Source organism: Euprymna scolopes, chromosome 27 (genome assembly GCF_053919585.1).
Source record: "Euprymna scolopes isolate OS-2025 chromosome 27, ASM5391958v1, whole genome shotgun sequence".
Lineage (NCBI taxonomy): Eukaryota > Metazoa > Mollusca > Cephalopoda > Sepiida > Sepiolidae > Euprymna > Euprymna scolopes.
Window position 1 is genome coordinate 63,545,191 of NC_136508.1, and position 20,059 is coordinate 63,565,249.

At 38.6% G+C, this 20,059-nt stretch overlaps 1 protein-coding gene across 1 annotated transcript in view; it reads right to left on the reverse strand.

Annotated features, from left to right (window-relative positions):
- LOC145248868 (putative G-protein coupled receptor 156) overlaps positions 1-20,059 on the reverse strand; it is a 144,138-nt gene that overhangs the window by 19,892 nt on the left and 104,187 nt on the right. Inside the window, exons 4-5 of the mRNA XM_080110616.1 lie at positions 19,921-20,028; positions 522-644 (exon numbers count right to left, since the gene is read on the reverse strand). Coding sequence (XP_079966742.1) covers positions 522-644; positions 19,921-20,028 — 231 coding nt within the window. The remainder of the gene's footprint in view (positions 1-521; positions 645-19,920; positions 20,029-20,059) is intronic.

Consider the following 20,059-nt stretch of genomic DNA (forward strand, 5'->3'; position numbering starts at 1 on the left):
ATTGATGTCAGCAATAACAGACCTGATATCTGAAGAAGATGTTAGTAGTGCTCTGCCTGATTTATTTCAAAGGCCTGAATTACAAGCAAAAATGTAAGAAATCTAATTGGATGCTTTTATATACTGACGTCAACATCCTGGCTATACCATACAGAAAATTTGAAGAATAGGAATATAAAAGGATCTTTCATAGGACAGAAAGATGAAATTAAAAAAAATGAATTTTTTGGCCAACCCAATACTTACTACTGCAGTAAGCGGTTATCCAACATCAGAAAGTGGGGATTGAAAAATAAGCGCATGAGAGTAATGGCTCACTGGCCTACAAAAATGCCTGAACAGCCTCATGAGCATTGCAATAAATTACCCGTTTCTCCAACAGGGAAGGTAAGGCTTGCAAGGATTTTAATGTTACTGTAAGTGCAATAAACAGACGGACTTTATAAATGGAGATAATCACAAGAAAAAGCAGCAAGTGGTATTTTGAAAAGAACTAAAAAAAAAGTTGACGTTTTACTCACCTGTGGAATAAGAGGAATTAATGCGTGTCGTAAAGGATCGACTGTCTGCCATAGAATCATCCAAGTGATATCGATCATTACATTAATTCCAATCAATGTAAGCAATCGATGATCTTTTATGACCTGCAGATATAAAAAAAACAAACAAACAAACAAAAACAAACAAACAAAAGACATGTAAGGAATTTCTGAAATGAATATTGTAGCAGAAGTACAAGTGAGAGCTGTAGAGATGATGGTGGCTCAGTGGTTGACAACTTGTGTGTGCTAAGTCCGAATCCAGTTTGTTCCACAGAAACATTTTCATATAGAAACGTTGATAATCTTCATGTGGTGTCTCCCATAAGTATGTGATATCATTCTAGAAAGAATTCTTGATAGAATGATAAGATGGACATGAATGCCAACAAAAAATCATCATCATGATTTGTGCTTGACAAACACGCAAACAAGCCAACAAACAAGCAAGCAAAAAAGAAAACAAACAAGCAAACAAACAAGCAAGCCAACAAACAAATAAGCAAACAAACAAGCAAATAAGCAAGCAAACACACAAACAAACAAATAAGACAAAAAAGTAATGAAACAAAAAACAAGCAAACAAACAAGCCAACAAACAAACAAGCAAGCCAACAAATAAACAAGCAAGCCAACAAACAAGCCAACAAACAAACAGACAAACAAGCCAGCCAACAAACACACAAGGAAACAAACAAGCAACCAACCCAACAAACAAACAAGCAAATAAGCAAGCCAACAAACAAGCAAACAAACAAGCCAAAAAACAAAGAAGCAAACAAACAAGCAAGCAAACAAGAAAACAAACAAACAAACAAACAAACAAGCAAGGAAACAAGCAAACAAATAAGCAAGCAAACAAGCAAGCAAACAAGCAAACAAACAAACAAACATACAAACAAGCAAACAAACAAGAAAACAAACAAACAAGCAAACAAGAAAACAAACAAACAAACAAATAAGCAAGCAAACAAGCAAGCAAACAAGCAAACAAACAAACAAACATACAAACAAGCAAACAAACAAGAAAACAAACAAGAAAATAAACAAACAAACAAACAAACAAACAAGGAAACAAGCAAACAAACAATAACAATAGAAGCAACACCGTTACCATCAACAATTTTGAATCTATGCTTTTAATTTCTAAGCTTGATGCAGATTGGTGCAAGCATTTGATTTTGCTTTTGGCTTGCCCAATTAGAAGCCACCTCTCAGGCGAACTGATTACACAACAAGAGATGATAGTCAGGAGATCACACAGTGAGCTGACCCGTCCATAGCGCTTCTTTAAAACCCTTCCAAACATTTCTCTAGAGACACATACTCTCCCCTTGAACTGTCTGGCCCTGTGGTTCGATAATAAGTGTTATATCCCGTTTTGACGGTATATAATAACATGACAAAATACGCCGAGTGGAATGCGTAACAAAAAGGTTTATTCGTACTTCGAAATAATACACAATACAAAATGGCTGCTCGCCTTGAAGTTGATATACGCGTAAATGAAGGTAAAGGAAAAAGGTAACTTAACGCGTGTGAGCGGAACGCTCGTCCTGGGAGCTTGGTTAATCATGACTACACTTGGAGAGTGTAAGACGCGAGACGGTCGGGCTAGTGCGTACCACTGAACTGACTCCAAGACAATGCAAGACGCTCTTTTATACACCGTTTCGTATCCGGTGCTATCCGTAATTATGTCCCTTATAACACCTCCCCCTGAAGCTGAAATCTTCCCGATTTTAGCTTTAATATCGCTTCCGTTTAGGATCAGGACTTAAACGCCTGACGACTTTCCTTTTACGTGTGATCTTCCTTTTGGTCAGAGTTTCCTTTGGTAAAGAATTCTGTTCAGCCCGTGCGGTATGTTCAGGAGATACATTCATGGGTCCATGTATACCCACCGGTTTTGGAATGTCAAATGTGTCGCACAACGTTTCCATTGGAATTTTCTCTGTATTTTCCGAAATTCTGGAACGGATTTGATTAACATGTCTTTTACAGACAAAACTGGGACCTTGAATAGTATAGACCATGTTCCCAATTCTTTTCTTAACAATACCGTCCACCCAATGATTTTTTCCATTCTGAAAATTTTTAAAATAAACTTTATCTCCTGGGGAATAGCACTTTACATTAAAGTTTTCTTTTCTGGTAACTTTCTTTTTATTCGGTAGAAGTCTATCGAAAATGGATCTAATTTTTCTGGCGAACATAAGTTCTGCAGGGGATGAATTTACATCATTGTTTGGATTTGGGGTTACTCTGTAGATCGCTAGAAATGTTTGTATTGTCTGCTCATCTGTGTCAATGTTCATGTTTTTCCTTAATGCCCGCTTAAACGTGTCCACAAAGTTTTCTGCCAACCCATTCGACCTAGGATGGTAAATAGGCGTCGTGATGTGCTGTATATCCAGTGAGTCGCAGAATTCTCTAAATTCGTAACCTGTGAATGCTGTACCATTGTCACTCACTATGGTCTTTGGTACACCAAACCGACTGAAAATTTCGTCAAGTGCATTACAGTGTTCCTTGCTGTTGGATGTCTGATCTTGAATATCTCCGGCCATTTGGAGAAAGAGTCCACTACAATTAAGTAAAAAAAACCTTTTAGGGGTCCGGCATAATTAATATGCAGTCGTGACCAGGGCAAGTCCGTCTTCGGCCACGGGGTCGTTTTTACAGGCGGACCTCGGGCTGCTAACTGACATCCTTTGCACGCTTTGACACAGTTTTCCACCTCTTTATCCATACCAGGCCGATACACGTAACCTCTAATTAGGGATTTCATCCTTGAAATGCCAGGATGACCTGTGTGAAATTCGTTTAGCATTCTTTTTCGTAATACCTGTGGAATTAGGATTCTATCGGCATACATAAGCACATCTTCGCAAATGGAAAAAGGTGTAATTTCTCTTGCCATCTTATTTTTTTCCATCCGTCCTACTTGATTTTTCATTTGCTTTATAAAAACGTCTTTTGCAGCTTCTCTTTTAATCTCTTCTAGAGTTACCGGGAGTTCACGGATCATATTGCATATTGAATTTGAGCATTCGCTTTCATCTTTAAGAGCTGCAATTACCGTCTCTTCGAAACTTTCATTTCTTGTGGTTAAATACAATGACTCCACAACTCAATCTTCACTCTTCAATCCTGCAGTCCAATGCACTTCTGACAGCAATTGCTTCTGCCAAACAAAAAAGACACCCTCTCTCCCAAATACAGGCTTTTTATAGGACAAAACCGTCCAAAGTTATTTGCATACTCTTCCCATGATCTCTAGTCTATAAATAGACGCAGTGGCCATTCTCTTCTTCTTCTTTCACTCTCTGAAGCGGGCGTTGCCAGTGGTAAAAGGTTTGCACTATTTTTTTTTTTTTTTTTTTTTTTACTATACGCCCCCATGATCATTAAAGATCATTCACATCTCATAATCCCGTGTCCAGATCGGCGCATTGCGTTCTCTTTGCGGTCTCTGCATCGGCACCGGTTCATCTTCATCACTCCCTGGCTCAGTACCACCATCCTCATCACCTAAATGGACGACACGCCTTAAATCTAAAACATGTCGTGGCATTCCATTGACACTTAAGTTGTTTGGGGATTGCACTCCTGTTATCACTCCTCTTCCCCACTGCGTTGTGCATCGGGCATTAGGCGGTTTCACCCAAACTTCTTCTCCTATTTGGATTCTGGCTGGTCCTTGATCATTAATTTCCGGTGACATGTCTCTAGGATGTCTCCATTCGTAATTAAAGATTGCTCTATGTGGCACTGTGTCATCTCTTTGCCCGACCTTAGGGGACATGTTGTACCAAAATGTGGCCTCTTCAGGCGATATTCTTCCTCTCTCAGCTATTGCTTTCACGGTCCGATGATGTCGCTCCACAATGCCATTTCCTCCAGGTCTGTAGGCTGCCCTGTAATAACTTTTAATCTTCCATTTTTTTAGCATCGTCTGAAAGATTTCTGAGCGAAAAACAGTGCCGTTGTCCATTATCACCTCCCTTACTAGACCTCGTTCAAGCATCACCTTTTCTAATTCAGTTGCAACTGCAGATGCGGCTTCCACTCGCAGTTCCTTCCATATCGCCAGTCTACTTGGCCCACAATCAATTATTGATAAGTACGCCCCCCCTCGGTAGTGTGCTATGTCAATAGCTAGTCTCGTCCAGTTCGTTAAAACTCCAATTTCCCCAGGATTATGTATATTTGGGGCAGGATCGATCGATTGACACCGAACACAGTTCTTTACTATCATCTGAATTTCTTCCCGTTTTACATTCGGATCCACTTGCCTCACCAAATATAATGTTCTCTCCACTCCCATGTGATGCATGTCATGCAACTCTTTAATTTCTCCAATTCCAAGACAGCATATCGGCGCCTCCTCTTTCTCAATTATTCATCTCAAGATAGAGAGCGAGTGCATCTCCCTGCAAAAAAAGTGGAATAAAACTGGCAAGGTCTGGCACATGTTGAAGCTTAGCCACCAGTTTTACTTTCTTTATCCAATCTCAACATCCCAGATTCCATGATCTGTTCTTGGCCGAAATAGCTTGTGGTTAAATGCAATGACTCCACAACTCAATCTTCACTCTTCAATCCTGCAGTCCAATGCACTTCTGACAGCAATTGCTTCTGCCAAACAAAAAAGACACCCTCTCTCCCAAATACAGGCTTTTTATAGGACAAAACCGTCCAAAGTTATTTGCATACTCTTCCCATGATCTCTAGTCTATAAATAGACGCAGTGGCCATTCTCTTCTTCTTCTTTCACTCTCTGAAGCGGGCGTTGCCAGTGGTAAAAGGTTTGCACGATTTTTTTTTTTTTTTTTTTTTTTTTTTTTACTACATTGGAATCAACCTTGACAGTGCATCCGCGTGTCCTAACGTTTTTGATGACACATGCTCCATCTTAAACTGATAGTTTAAGAGAGTTACAGCCCATCGCTGTAGTCGATTTGCAGTATGCGTAGGGATGCCTTTCTTCGATCCAAATATCGTGATTAGTGGTTTATGATCCGTCTGTAATATGAAGTTTCGTCCATGGAGAAAACGGTTAAACTTTTTGACTCCAAATATTATTGAGAGAGCCTCCTTTTCAATCTGGCTGTAGTTTTTCTCAGCTGCAATCAAAGTTCTTGACGCGTGAGAGATTGCTTTTGTTGTTCCATCCTCATACTTGTGGAGTAATGCAGCACCAACTCCGTAATCACTGGCGTCCGTTGCTAGTACAATCTCTTTCTCTGGATCGAAATGTGCTAATGCCAGATCTGATAGTAAACATTTCTTAATTTTCTGGAAAGCAGATTCACATTCCTTTGTCCAATTCCATCTACTGCCTTTTTTTAGTAGCTCGTTAAGAGGAGCTCTCAAATTATGTACATTAGGGATGTATATCGCATAGTATTGTACCAATCCCAGAAATGACTGTAGTTTTGATACTGAGTCTGGGGCAGGCATCTTATCAATTGCTTCGGTCCGTTGTGGATCTGGCCTTCGTCCATCTTCGTCAATTATTTGACCCAGGTATTTGATCCTTTTCATGAAGAAATCGCATTTCTCCGGACTCAATCTGAAACCAAACCCCTCTATTCTCTTAAGTACTTCTCTCACGTGCTTCTTGTGCTCTTGCAAATTACTGCTCTTTATCAAGATATCGTCAAGGTATGCCATCGCAAATTCCAACCCTGCGAGCATCGTATCCATTATCTGTTGAAACAAAGCAGGGGCGACCTTTAAGCCAAAAGGAAGCCTCTTTAGCTTGAAGATACCCTTGTGCGTATTAATACACAGGTACTTTGAACATTCATCATTGACCTTGATTTGCAAGTAGGCGTCTGAGAGGTCTATCTTGGAAAAAATTTTTCCTCCGTTTAGTTTTGAGAATAGATCTTCTGCCGACGGAAGGGGATAATTGTGGTCCTTTAAACAGTCATTCAGGCCTGTCGGGAAGTCCGCACAGACCCTGATTCTGTTATTTTTTTTCTTCACATATACCGTCGGGCTGGCTCAATCCGTATGGTCAACTTTTTCAATAACCTCTAACTGTTGAAGTCTTTCCAACTCCTTCTCGATTGCGTCCATCGATGAAAACGGTACATTTCTTTTCGGTTTGAACACTGGGGTGGCATCTTTCTTCACTTCAAATTTGGCTTCTACTTTCACACAATGTCCAAGTCCTTCAGCAAAAACCCTTGGAAATTCTGCTTTTACATCGTCCAGAAAACCTTCCACTTGGTTTGCTTTCTCTGTGTTCAGCCTATTACAAAAAGAATTAACTGGTCGCTCCCATAAGTTAAACAGGACAAACCAATCCACTCCAAACAGACTTTTGTTCCTTCCTGGAACCACGTACACTTTGGACGTGCGTGTCTGACCATCAAATGTCACGTTGCACCTCAGTTCTCCTTTAAATTCCAACTTTTTGCCGCACACACTCCTCGACATCTTGCTGGTTTCCATTAGTTCGGGTCGACCGATCCTTCTCCAGATATCTTCATCTATGATGCTGATGTCCGAACCACTATCCAGGAGTAATTTTACAGGATGTCCATTTATGTGAACACTGACATACTTACGCCTTTCGCAACTTTTCTCTTTCCTTGTGCGAAGTGCATTCACTTTGTCAGTCTTTCGTTTTTTCTTCTGGTCACAGTACGTTACCTTGTGGCCTTTGAACCCACATTCGTAACATATCTTATTCCTGAACCAGCAGGTCTTTTTGGTGTGTCTCGTACTTCCGCAACATTCACAATTTTGGTACTTGTGCATTCTAGGGGTCCTTTGTTCTTGGGTCTTGTAAGTTCTAGGGGTCCTTTGCCTTTTTACATGTTGTACCTTGTAAACGCTTTTTTCTTCAATGCGGGTGTTGTCTCTCTTGATATTAATGAGACGTTGACATTCCTCGGTAACTTTTTGTAAAGTTATATTTGGGCCCGACTCCATAATTATCAGGATCCGGGATCTGATATCTTTGTCCCTTGGTTCTGTGAGTCCCTGTACAAAGATTAAACATTTAAATAAATCCGCAGAAATTTCATTTAATTTAAATGATTCACATAAGCAATTTACAATACAAGCATACTCTAAATAGTCTTCAGATTCCGATTTCTGTAAATTCAAACATTTATATCGAGAGTGGAAAAGGCTATCTCTTTTATCAAATATTCTAGACAACGTATTAATTGTCTCTTCAAAGGTCACTTCCTCCGGTTTTTTGGGTAAAATTAAGTTAGCGTACTTAGTGTTTTCGTCAGTACCCAGTTTTTGGAGCAACAGCGTGACTTTTTCTTCGTCGGTCCAATCCGAACACCTCTTTGTAAAAACTGTTTCATACCTTCTATAGTATGCTGGAAATGTAACGCCAGTATCGGGAGAGTAGTGAAATTCCGACAAAGAATTTGAAATACCTTCTGCAGAAAAATTCGTTTTTTTCTCAGTTGTCGAGGTTTGAATTAATTTTTCCAAATTCTTTTGTTGAGTCGACATTTGGCGTTGAAGTATTTTTGTTTGTTCTTGTTGTGCCTCTAAGTTCTTTTTTTTTCTTCCAAAAACGTAATCCAAAAGGTACCGGGTTCGAATTCCGCCTGCGTTCCTCACATATTTTTTTTCTTCAAAAAATATAAATAAAGTTCACTTTACCTTGTCAATATCATTCAAGTACAATTTTATTACCTTTCTGAGAGTTCATATCGGAGAAATCCGTACTTTATGTAAGACAATTTCGAATAGTTCTTTGCCGTACGTGTTCAGTAACGAAATCCTTGTAAATTTGAATAGTACACAGTCCTATTAGTACGGTAATTTATTTCTGTTAAGAGATAAGAATCATCCTTGTCGCCAACTGTTATATCCCGTTTTGACGGTATATAATAACATGACAAAATACGCCGAGTGGAATGCGTAACAAAAAGGTTTATTCGTACTTCGAAATAATACACAATACAAAATGGCTGCTCGCCTTGAAGTTGATATACGCGTAAATGAAAGTAAAGGAAAAAGGTAACTTAACGTGTGTGAGCGGAACGCTCGTCCTGGGAGCTTGGTTAATCATGACTACACTTGGAGAGTGTAAGACGCGAGACGGTCGGGCTAGCGCGTACCACTGAACTGACTCCAAGACAATGCAAGACGCTCTTTTATACACCGTTTCGTATCCGGTGCTATCCGTAATTATGTCCCTTATAACAATAAGTTCCAACTATTGCACATGGCTTCAACTGTCGCACATGAAATAAATAATGTTATACTCACACATGCCTATGGATCCACCCATTTCTACATACACACACATGCCTACATATACACATATGCCTACATACACAACATGCTTACATACACATACATGCCGATATAGACACACATACCTATAAACACGCACCTGTCTACATACAGCCATATATATATATATATATATATATATATATATATATATATACATACATACATACATATACATCATGCCTACATAGATATACATGCCTACATACATGCACATACCTATGAGCACACATATACCTATACATAGACATACCTATATACACATATGCCTATACACACACAGCTTGACTTCACAGGTATATACAAAAACATTCTCACATATGAAAATTTTCCTTCCCTTATAAACATGACACTTATCTTTGTTCTTGTTCCCCCCCCAAAAAAAAACAGATGGACGAGGGAGGAGAGTAGCAATATTAGGTGTTGGGTGTGTGTAAAAATCAGATGGAAAATGGAAAATTCCATATAAGATTAGTTAAGCAAAAAAATGGAAATTTTCATTAGAAATTAAGTTAGAGTTAGACGTATTTCTCCGGATATGACATCATGGTCATGAATCCGAAATGAAACACGGTGAAAAAGAAAGAAAGTTTTCCTGTTTGGACTGAGTTTGGATGCTTATTTTAAACTTTAATGTGTAAAAAGAATAAAGCAAAATAAATACATAAATAAATAAATAAACAAAAAAAATGATGCCATTGAGCAAAAATTTTTTTTGATATTTTTCTTTTTTGTTGTTATATTATTTATATTTATTTATTTATTCACACACACATACACATACACACACATACCTATATATAGTATAAATGATAAAAGAAAACTATATTCCAAAATTCATGGTGTTGACCATCTTATAATTTATCCCTTTAATTCAGTTGAATTTTACAACTCTTGACAGTAATCCGTTTCATGGTGCAAAATCAATCACTTAATTATTATATCAATCAGTGAATCTATTATGCCCTTAACTCATCAGAAGAAATAGCAACAATTAATCCGTCAAAAGGAAGTGTGGTTTGACATGATTAAAATCCAAAAATTGGAAGAGAAGTTGCAAATACCTTTAATATGTTTCCATTACGCCATTTTGAAGTTTATCAAACAAAGTCACTAAACCCAACTATTCGTACTAATTTATGAATCTTCTACCAAAATGTTCTATTTAATAATTAGTAAATTTATTAATTCTGATTTGTGTATACATACTTATGAAAATAATATCAATAAATTATAAACTATTATACATGTTTGCGTATACAAAACTAAACTAAACTAAATTACAAAAAACAAAAAACAAAAAAAAAAACAAAACAAAACAAAACAAAACAAGAAACGATTGATCTATACGGTTATCATAAATAATCAATTGATTCGAATTGAAAACCATACATAATTCAGTTCCGTTGACTATTATAATCAAGCTTATTATTATTATTATTATTATTATTATTATTATTATTATTATTATTATTATTATAGTTATATTTCTTAGAATCATTCAATTAAAAACCTATAATTACGTTTGGTTAAGTTTAAAAATTTGCTGAAAACTCCTTTGTTTATCGTAATTGTAAATAGTTCAAATTAATTTAATTTAAATTGAGATAGAGTTACCTCTCTTGGATCAAATCTATCGATATCTAAACTTTCCTTATAATAAATTATTTATTTTATTTGTTTTTGTTTTTTTTACCATTCATGCTATAAACATTCCAATCCCATAGTAATCCATATTAGACTAATAAGTAATTTTAATAATGTTCTAATGTCTTTCACTTAATGTTATTAAAAGATTAAATCAATTTATATTATAAATTACTTCACTAATCCGTCCATTACACAAATTAGCATCAAAATTATTTTAATCGATAGTCATAAGTTATTAAGTTATACTTCGTTTCTACTAACGTTGAATTGTAAATTAATTGGTTACATACATTTACTTTAATTTTAATTTATTTATATTATTTTTTATCAATATCACCACCATCATTATTATTTATTTTGAAAATAATATTTTTAATTTTTACATTTCACATACCAGTTCAACATTCGACAATCTAGTATTAATAAACAATTTACGAACTTGTTGCTTATTTAAGTATAATTTTAATTTATATATATATATTGTTTTTAAAATATAATTATCCAGTGACACGTGTTTCGTCGTCTACGACTCATCAGAGTTGCTGAATCTAGCGAGATTCGAAATTGGGACCCTGCGGTATTCCGATTTCGAATCTCGCTAGATTCAGCCACTCTGATGAGTCGTAGACGACGAAACACGTGTCACTGGATAATTATATTTTAAAAACAATATATATGCTGCTCCTCATGTGGGGGTACCAAGTTGGTTAAAGGGAAAATTATTCCCAACTCGCATTTAGGTATAAATGCACTTTCGTAAATATTTGAATTCATTCAAAAACGTATCGTAAAAACAAAAATAAATAACACACACACACACACACACACACACACACACACACACACACACACACACACACACACACACACACACACACACACATATATATATATTGCAAAGTTTTGTTGAAAATTCAAAAACTCACGTTTTCTTTTTTATAACCTTCGTTTATTTCCTGGATTTTTCCACTACAGCTGTTTCATTAATGAGTGGCAATTTTAAGATTTATGTTTCCGTAAAAATATCCTGTCCCCCACCAACTTCTTCAGATGTTTATCCATTAGATTTTTACAACAAATGGTATATTTTTAACATGCTGGACATCGTATTCGGGTAAAAAGATTTCCACAACCATGCTTCCTCACTTCCTCCATCTTTTGGTGTTATGTAAAAATAGTTTTCCGTTTTAACCCGTACTTTCGTATTTTTATTTTTTATTTATTAATTATTTATTTTTGTTTTAATTTTCCCTGTTTTTCCTATTTGTTTTTTCCCAATTATCATATAATTTTATATAATTTTATTCCTATATTTATGCGTGTTTATTTTAATAGTTTTTTTTTTTTGCTTAGTGTTTGAATTCGTATTATATTACCCGATGCAGGGGAGGTCACTCTCGTGGTATCATTTTTTATCTAGGATTACCTTCTTTGCATTTTTTTCTAATCCGCTCTAGTGCGTGAAATTAAATATTTGTTTCTGTGCAAACATCCGTGGATTACATCTAGTCTTCTGTTTAATAATTTTTCTTTTAATATATGGTAAGATTCTTATATACATAGGTTGCATATTTTCGATTTGCTGGGTTTATATTTTTCCCCTTTATCAATTATTGACCATCTTAATTTATATTCAGTTTTATTTTCCTTTTATTCCTTAATCCATACTGCTAAAGTGGTTGAGTTTTTCTTAGTTTTTTTTTTCGGTTGTTTTCGTTATTATTATTGGTTCTGTTTCTATTTTCGTTATAGTAATTGTAATTGCCACTATTGTTATGCTCCTTTTTATTGTTGTTTTCATTTTTATCCACATTGTTGTTGTTTTCGTTATTTGTGGTGTTCTTTTCTTTCTCAGTTTCATTTTTAAACGATGCTAGGTGATTACGATATCTGTCCTTAAAGCAAGTTCCAGTGCTCCCCAGATATACTTTAGTCTCATTATTTGTTATAACTTCACATTTGTAAACTGCGTTTGAAGTTAAACAGTTCACTCTCATTGGACATTCATTAGCGTCCCGGCAGTTACATTCTTTTACATTATTAGATTCATTTTCTGTCCTATTTCTGTTTTTCAAAAATTTGTTTAATTTTGTGTTATTTGATACATACATATATATATATATATATATATATATATATATATATATATATATATATATATATATATATATATATATATATATATATATGAAGACTCGTTCCTTCTGTGGAAAGCAACCATTAAGTCGCCTGACAAGGATTTCTGATTTTAACCGACCATTTGTCCAAAACATTAGTATGTCCAGTGTCACAAACATGTAAATTTGTTTATATTAATGAAAATATATCTTGATCCATTATTCTCATTCTATCAGCCAGAATACTGACGAGAAGGAGAGTAGCAAGATTTGATGTTGGACATGTGTAAAGATTAAATTAAAAATGAAAAATTCCACATAACGTTAGAATAAGCAAGAAAATAGAATTTTCCAGTAGAAATTAAGTTAGAATTAAGTCAGTAACTGAATCAGCGACAAAGCCCGTCTTCTAAAGAGATATGTATTCCAACAGGGGAGACAAGTAGAGCAATAATCCCTGCTATGCAGGACTTTGTCAACATCTTTGATCTATTAATCACGTGTTACGAGCGATTCTTAAATATTTGGATCAAAAGACACATCTCAAATAACATCGTGTTTGAAAAAGCATTTTCATAAATTTTTTAATTTCATTCATATTTTTGTCAAATGTTGAACTATGTATTTATTGAATAAAATTCAAATTATTAAAAAAACCAAAAACCAAAAAAAAAAAACAAAAAAAAAACTGACAATGAAATTTGGATCAATTAGCAAACTGAAAGAGACGACTGCGGGTCTATACTGGTTTCTTTCTTAAAGCATACACAACCTGAAAAAAAAAAAGAAAAAGAATCTTCCGTATGGACTAATTGTGCTATATAGAGCATAGTATAACAAGGTACCATATATTAAATATATTGATGCATAATGGAAGGTATCTTGTGGGCTGACCAGTGGAGATAGTGCAAGCAGGGGCTTTCTGCTTGATCCCCAAACGTAATAACTGATAAATAACTTAAGGGAAGAAAAATACTTAAATAAGGATGCGGTCTGACCTGTTTCTTAGCCCAACAGAGTGTGGGAAATCTAGGGATCTAAGTATCGTTACCAAGGAAAATAGGATAAGGAGGCGTAGATAAAAAAAATGTACGAACATTTTAGTAAAATGTCATACATTTTTTTTTTTTGTAAAAATGGCAGATGGAGGAGTGTTATATAGAGCACTGCGCATGCAACTCCAAGTAACCTGAACGATTATTATTATTATTATTATTATTATTATTATTATTATTATTATTATTATTATTATTATTGTTGTTGATGTTTGGAAAATAGAATTTAAAAAACATGTATCAAAATGAATTAGGTATTTTACAGATAAAATATTTATGGTAAAATATTAACGTTGGAATGGTAGAACAAGCAGGAATGTTAGCTAAATAAAGATGGATCAGTTGATTTGTGTCTTTGGTTACATAACTTGATGACGTAATGAGATAATTTATAAATGCACGACAGTTTTACAGTGAAGTTAGAATTGGACAAGTTAGCACGGAAGGTATCGTCTGCACGTTTGGAAGTTGGGAGAAACGCGACCTTAACATGATGTAGAACTTACAACACTTTGCAGCTCCGATGGAAAGTCGAGAATAAAGATTAAAAAAAAAAGAAGCTTTTTCAAATCTACTTATTCTGAACATAATTACTCTGTGATGTGAACGATTCACGCACGTACATTCGTGAAACAGTTGACAAACAGATAAAAATCCAATGACTCGTGCCACGTAGCATTTTTTTGATTTTGACCTCTTAGTAGCCATTTTTCCCGGATGAAAACCGATTAAAAAGTTTTCCACGTGTCTGAATACCCTATATATCAAATTTCAAGAATGTAGATAAAAATTTGTTGAGTATATAGGTTGAGAAGTGTCCTCATACACACATATTCTCACTTTTATAGATATATTAGATTATACGAGCGACTGTCAGCAATAACTGGATATGGGCCAAAACTTTTGATTAAAATATTTTAGATATATTACTCAGGCCAAGTAGAAAGCGAAATTTGTAATTCTTGTTTCCCCTATTTTGTCCTTTAGTCCTCACATTCTATGAGTGATGTTTCTAACAAAGGAGGAAGAATTGATGTTTTCTAGTCGGTATTGATGTTTCTGGTCGGTATCTGTGTCTTTCCTTCTTGCAATTATCTTGATGGCTAGTTAAGCTATAAATACCGGCTGGTAGAGCCATTTGGAAGAGACGTCAGGAAATTATGCAAGCCTCCCACTAGGAATACCCGTTTCGAGTACTACACTCGTTCTGTATGGCGACTTATCATACTTATCATACTCAAACTGAAGCAAGATTGCTCGACTAATTCAAACGATAAACACCCTTTTCTCAGAATCATGTTAAGTATTAAACACTTATCGGTGACTAGTTGTTGGCCTGAAGTAATTTTTTTAGCTTCTTAAACAAGATGGCATCATGCCCTATCTGGAGTGATTTCCATCTATAACATAAATCTTTTTTGTTTATATTTCTTTCTGCCGCCTGTCTGTCTGTCTGTCTGTCTGTCTGTCTGTATGTATGTATGTATGTCTGCCTAAAACTATCGACAAAGGCGGCGGATTTTCACAAGATCCGTATCGTTTTGAATCGTTTTGAAGCTCGACCCTTCGAGCGACACATATCGAAAAATTTGCTAAAAATATTAATTCCTTCACCCTCAACTGGGCACTGCTCTACAAGAAGGTGTCGCCTTTTTCGCCGATATTTTCGAAAGTCATCGCCTCTTTTCGATTGACTAGCCTTAATTTAAACCTTCACCACTTCCTGTGTGGCGATGGATGCAACAGCTAAGACATCAGGGTTTTTTTTCACGTTTTTTTCTACCTTCGCGGTATGGGTTCGAGCCTGCTGCCTACTACCACATTTTTTTCTTAACACACTATGGCTTATGACCTTCACCTTCACCGAGGTGCACGATTTATATGATCTTCACCGAGGTGCGCGACTTGACACACACAAAAAACGGCCTCTTAATCACCTGCTAACACACACGTCACTGTAACGTCCAATGACAACAACAACAACCTTCTCACTCGACCTGCCTTTTATACCACTATCTCAATCCCTTCTCTTGCGCATGCGCCTGTAGATTCCTGACAACCTCGAGACTTCCGCTTATAAAAACCCAAGTTTTGTTGTCGCGCATGCCTATACAAGGCACAAACACGTGGGCGTTTGTTGTGTTGGTAAGTACTACACTCCCCCCCTGATCTGATGATCACATAGAGTGCACTCCGGGGGTGGCCTCTTTGTTCGTTGGCTGCTGTGAAGGGTGGTATTTACACTCTCGGATTCAGGTTCTGGTTCTGGTTCTGGTTCTGGGTGTGGTTCTGGTTCTGGTTCTGATCCTGCCTGATCAGACGAACTACAACTACCACTCTCTTGCTCGGTGACCTCACTCATCAGCAGCTCATCATCTGATGATTCATCGCTCTCTGTAGTTGTGGGATGTACTTCACTAGCTGGGCGAAGATCGCGCACATGGCGTGGGGTTCCATTAACAAGGACCGACTGCTGGCTGACCACTCCAGATATTCGTCCTCGCTTGAACTTGGTGGTGCACCGGTTTCCAGGGGGTCTAACCCAAACTGGATCCCCTACTTTGTATTTGTTATGACTCTCCTCGTCGATTGGTTGGACAGTGTCAATGCCCTTTATCCTAACACGGTATTTGTGTATGGCATTGACCGGTGCTGTTGTTAGTGTCTTCCCATCCTTTGGTGTGATATTATACCAATACGTGGCCTCCGTAATGGTGCATTGCTTTCTGGCAGCAATTCTCTTGATGCTGCGATGGCTCCTCTCAGCAATGCTATTCCCTGATGGCACATGAGCACATCACAGTCGTAGTCGGACACCCCACTCATTCAACAACTGCCGAACTTGGTGGCTACAAAAAGCAGCATCGTTGTCCGTCAATATCTCTTCCAGCGCACCTTGCTCGGAAAAGATAGATGACAGTTGGCAGACAACATTCGCTGAGTCCTGCCTGGTCATTTGCCGCCACACCGCAAAACGAGTGGGTCCACAGTCGATAAGGGTTAGAAAGGGCTTACCACTGTAATGGGTAATATCCATCGCTAATCATTGCCACACATGCTCATCTTCCAATCGCCCCTTCTGCCATTGCTCAGGTGCAGGATCGATAGACTGGCATGCCTCACAGTGCTTGATCATCTGCCTGACATCCGCCCTTGTCACTGCCGGGTCCACACGCCTCGCAAAATACAAAGTTCTTTTGATACCTGGATGTCCACTCTGCACATGAATTCTTTGTATTTGGCATGAGCTAATTGCGCCAACTGCGCAAGATCGAGCAGCGAACTCCATGCCTGTCTTCACAGCTTCATACCATTTGTGAGGCACACGGGTTAGCTGGTCTGCACGATTACAGTGTGATGCCACGAGCGTTACACTCACCGACAGGTCATACTCTGATACCAGACTCTTCAGGGTGTTTAGCCTCCGCCGGATTAACATCTCACTGGCTGCCTTAGTGCGGACTCTTGTTTGTCCCGAAAGATGTCGGACACCCAGTGGTAGACGCAGAGAGAATCCATGTACAAGTGTAACTTCTTCGACTGCTATTGCAGTGCCAGATTTAAACCTTTCACAACAGCATCTAATTCCGCCAGGTTGATGTGTTGAGCATCATTCACGGGTCGCAGCCAGCACGCATCTTCAATTACTACATTTCCACGTTGCTCCAATAACACTCCCAATGCCAAAGAACTAGCATCAACCCACACATTCACAGTGTCCCCATCGACACACCATTCTCCACGGGCAGGGTCCTCCTTGTTAACTCTCTCTAGGGTTTCTGTCGTCATCAGAGTTAGAAGAGCATCATCAGATACATCATCCCAACCTGTAGTTACTAAACTTACCCTGCGTTTGATGACGCCCACAGCTGCTCGGAGCCAGCCACACGCTGGTAAGTGACCAATAAGTTTCCCACACAAGGAAAAAATAGTCCGCCGCGTAATAACATCAGGGATGTTTGGAATCTCACTGCCACGCCTCCATCGTAAGGTACCGTCTTTCCCGCAAACGTCCAATCCTAATACCCGTGCTCCATCCCTCAGACGTTCAGGATCCTTGCACTCCAACCCGAATTGAGCTAACTTTTCTCTGACGTGCGACGCAGATTGTACGTCTTCATTGACGTACACATCATCAATATAGGCTGATGTTGCGTCCTCAGTGGTCTTTTCCTGGGACAACACTGCATTTACGATGGTCTTCATGATTTGCGGTGCCACATTCAGCCCAAAGCCAAGCCGAGTAAGGCAGTATCTCTGACCCCGGAACCACACTGTCTGGAACAGCCTCAAATAAGCTGCAAATAAGCCTTCCGCAAGTCTACTATAGACACATTGGAGCCCTTCTGGCGCCATTCTCTCAGCTTGCTGGCGCACACGTCAGCATCGGCAGTGTACGTCTCAATGCATCTATTGAGTTCATGATAGTCCAGCACCGGACGAACTTTTGATTTGTTATGCTGGACTACCGCCATTAAGGGAATCAGACCCTTGGGTGGTCCCAGCTTGTTGGGGTAGGGGATCAGCCATCCATCCTGGATCCATGCCTCAAGTTCCTTCTCGTATTCATTACGGGCCTTGTCGGGTATCGAGTACTCTGCAATGCTATTCTTGAGTTCGATTGGCGCCCTTCCTTCTGTCCACTTCCACGATGCAGTCCATGCTTTTTGGTGAGGGTCGTAGTCCACCTTAAAATCAGGCCGATCAATGTGAACTGCAGCACACACTGGGGTTTCCAAAAATCGCACAGTCCCATCTCTTCCGATAACCACTCCCCCCAGTGCCTTAATAGCATCATATCCCAACAGTACATCGAATCCCAGCAAATCCCCTCGCATCACCAGCACATTAATGTCTGCGGTCACACCAGAGTCTGTGTGGACTTTGACAGTTCCGGCTCCACAGCAAGCTTGCGTATTGCCACCTATTGTGGTTACTTTGATGTTCTGCTTTATCCAGTTTTGACACAACTTGGCACTCATGATGGTGTGTGAACACCCGGAGTTGAGAATAGCTGAACAAGGCACTTGGTCCACGTACACATTTATTGTCGGTTGCGCCTCAATTAAATCTTGTCCGGGGAACAGGGCGGCGCTGACGTCCTGCCCCCTGATGCATTTCCCGCACAATTTTGGGATAAATGTCCATAACTACCACATTGGAAACAGCGCAGGCGCCTCCGCCCCTTGTTAGTACAATTTCTTGCGATATGGCCTCGCTGGCCACAGCAGAAACATCTCCCATTGGTCGTGGGTCTCAAACTGGGACTCTTTTCAGCATTAGTCTTGGCTGCCTGCGCCATCATTACAACCGGTTCCCTCAGGTCCTCCTCATCTCTGATAATGGCTCGAGCGCGTTCTAACAAATGTTCCATGGGCGTTACAGATACGCTGGGGGAAGCCCTCAACAGTTGCTTAACATGGGTGGGAAGGCCGGCCACAAATGCATACGCCAGTGTTTGCTCTGACACTCCATTGCCAAATAGAACTGCAAGTTTCTTCAGCTCCGCGAAGAAGACGTCCACGGTTTCTCCTGGCATGAGCTTCCTAGTGGCAAATGTTTCGTAGGCCGTGCAGGGATCCATGGCAAATGCCTTGTATAAAGCATTTTTTATACAGGTAATATCAGCCTTCTCCACAGCACTCAGTTGCTGATATACACTTAGGGCGCCTCCAGCCAATCTCAGGGGAATCACGGTATGCACCCCCTTTACTTCACAGAGGTTGCAGGTCAGCTCAACCCTTTCGACCCAGTCGACAACAGAAGTGGATCTGTCGAATTCGGGTATCAGTTTTAAATCAAACTTTGCCCCAGCCATAGTTGTCCAGGAAAAGAGAAAAAACGAAATAGCCGAAATAGCTTATGACCTTCACCTTCACCGAGGTGCACGATTTATATGATCTTCACCGAGGTGCGCGACTTGACACACACAAAAAAAACAGCCTCTTAATCACCTGCTAACGCACGCGTCACTGTAACGTCCAATGACAACAACAACAACAACCTTCTCACTTGACCTGCCTTTTATACCACTATCTCAATCCCTTCTCTTGCACATGCGCCTGTAGATTCCTGACAACCTCGAGACTTACGCTTATAAAAACCCAAGTTTTGTTGTCGCGCATGCCTATACAAGGCACAAACACGTGGGCGTTTGTTGTGTTGGTAAGTGCTGCACACACACCTCCAAACATCCGGGAAACGCCGGGCTCCAGGCTAGTTTACAATAATGGGAAAAAGTAAAAACAAAACAAAACAAAAGAGATTACTTACCACTCTTTTGAACGCTGCTTTCTTGAATATTTGGTTGACTCTCCAAGATTTGGCCACTATAGGAGTAAACACCAAAGTAGATGCACAGACCAACAACCATACTCTTATCTATGAGATAAAAATGTGATATTTTCAATAA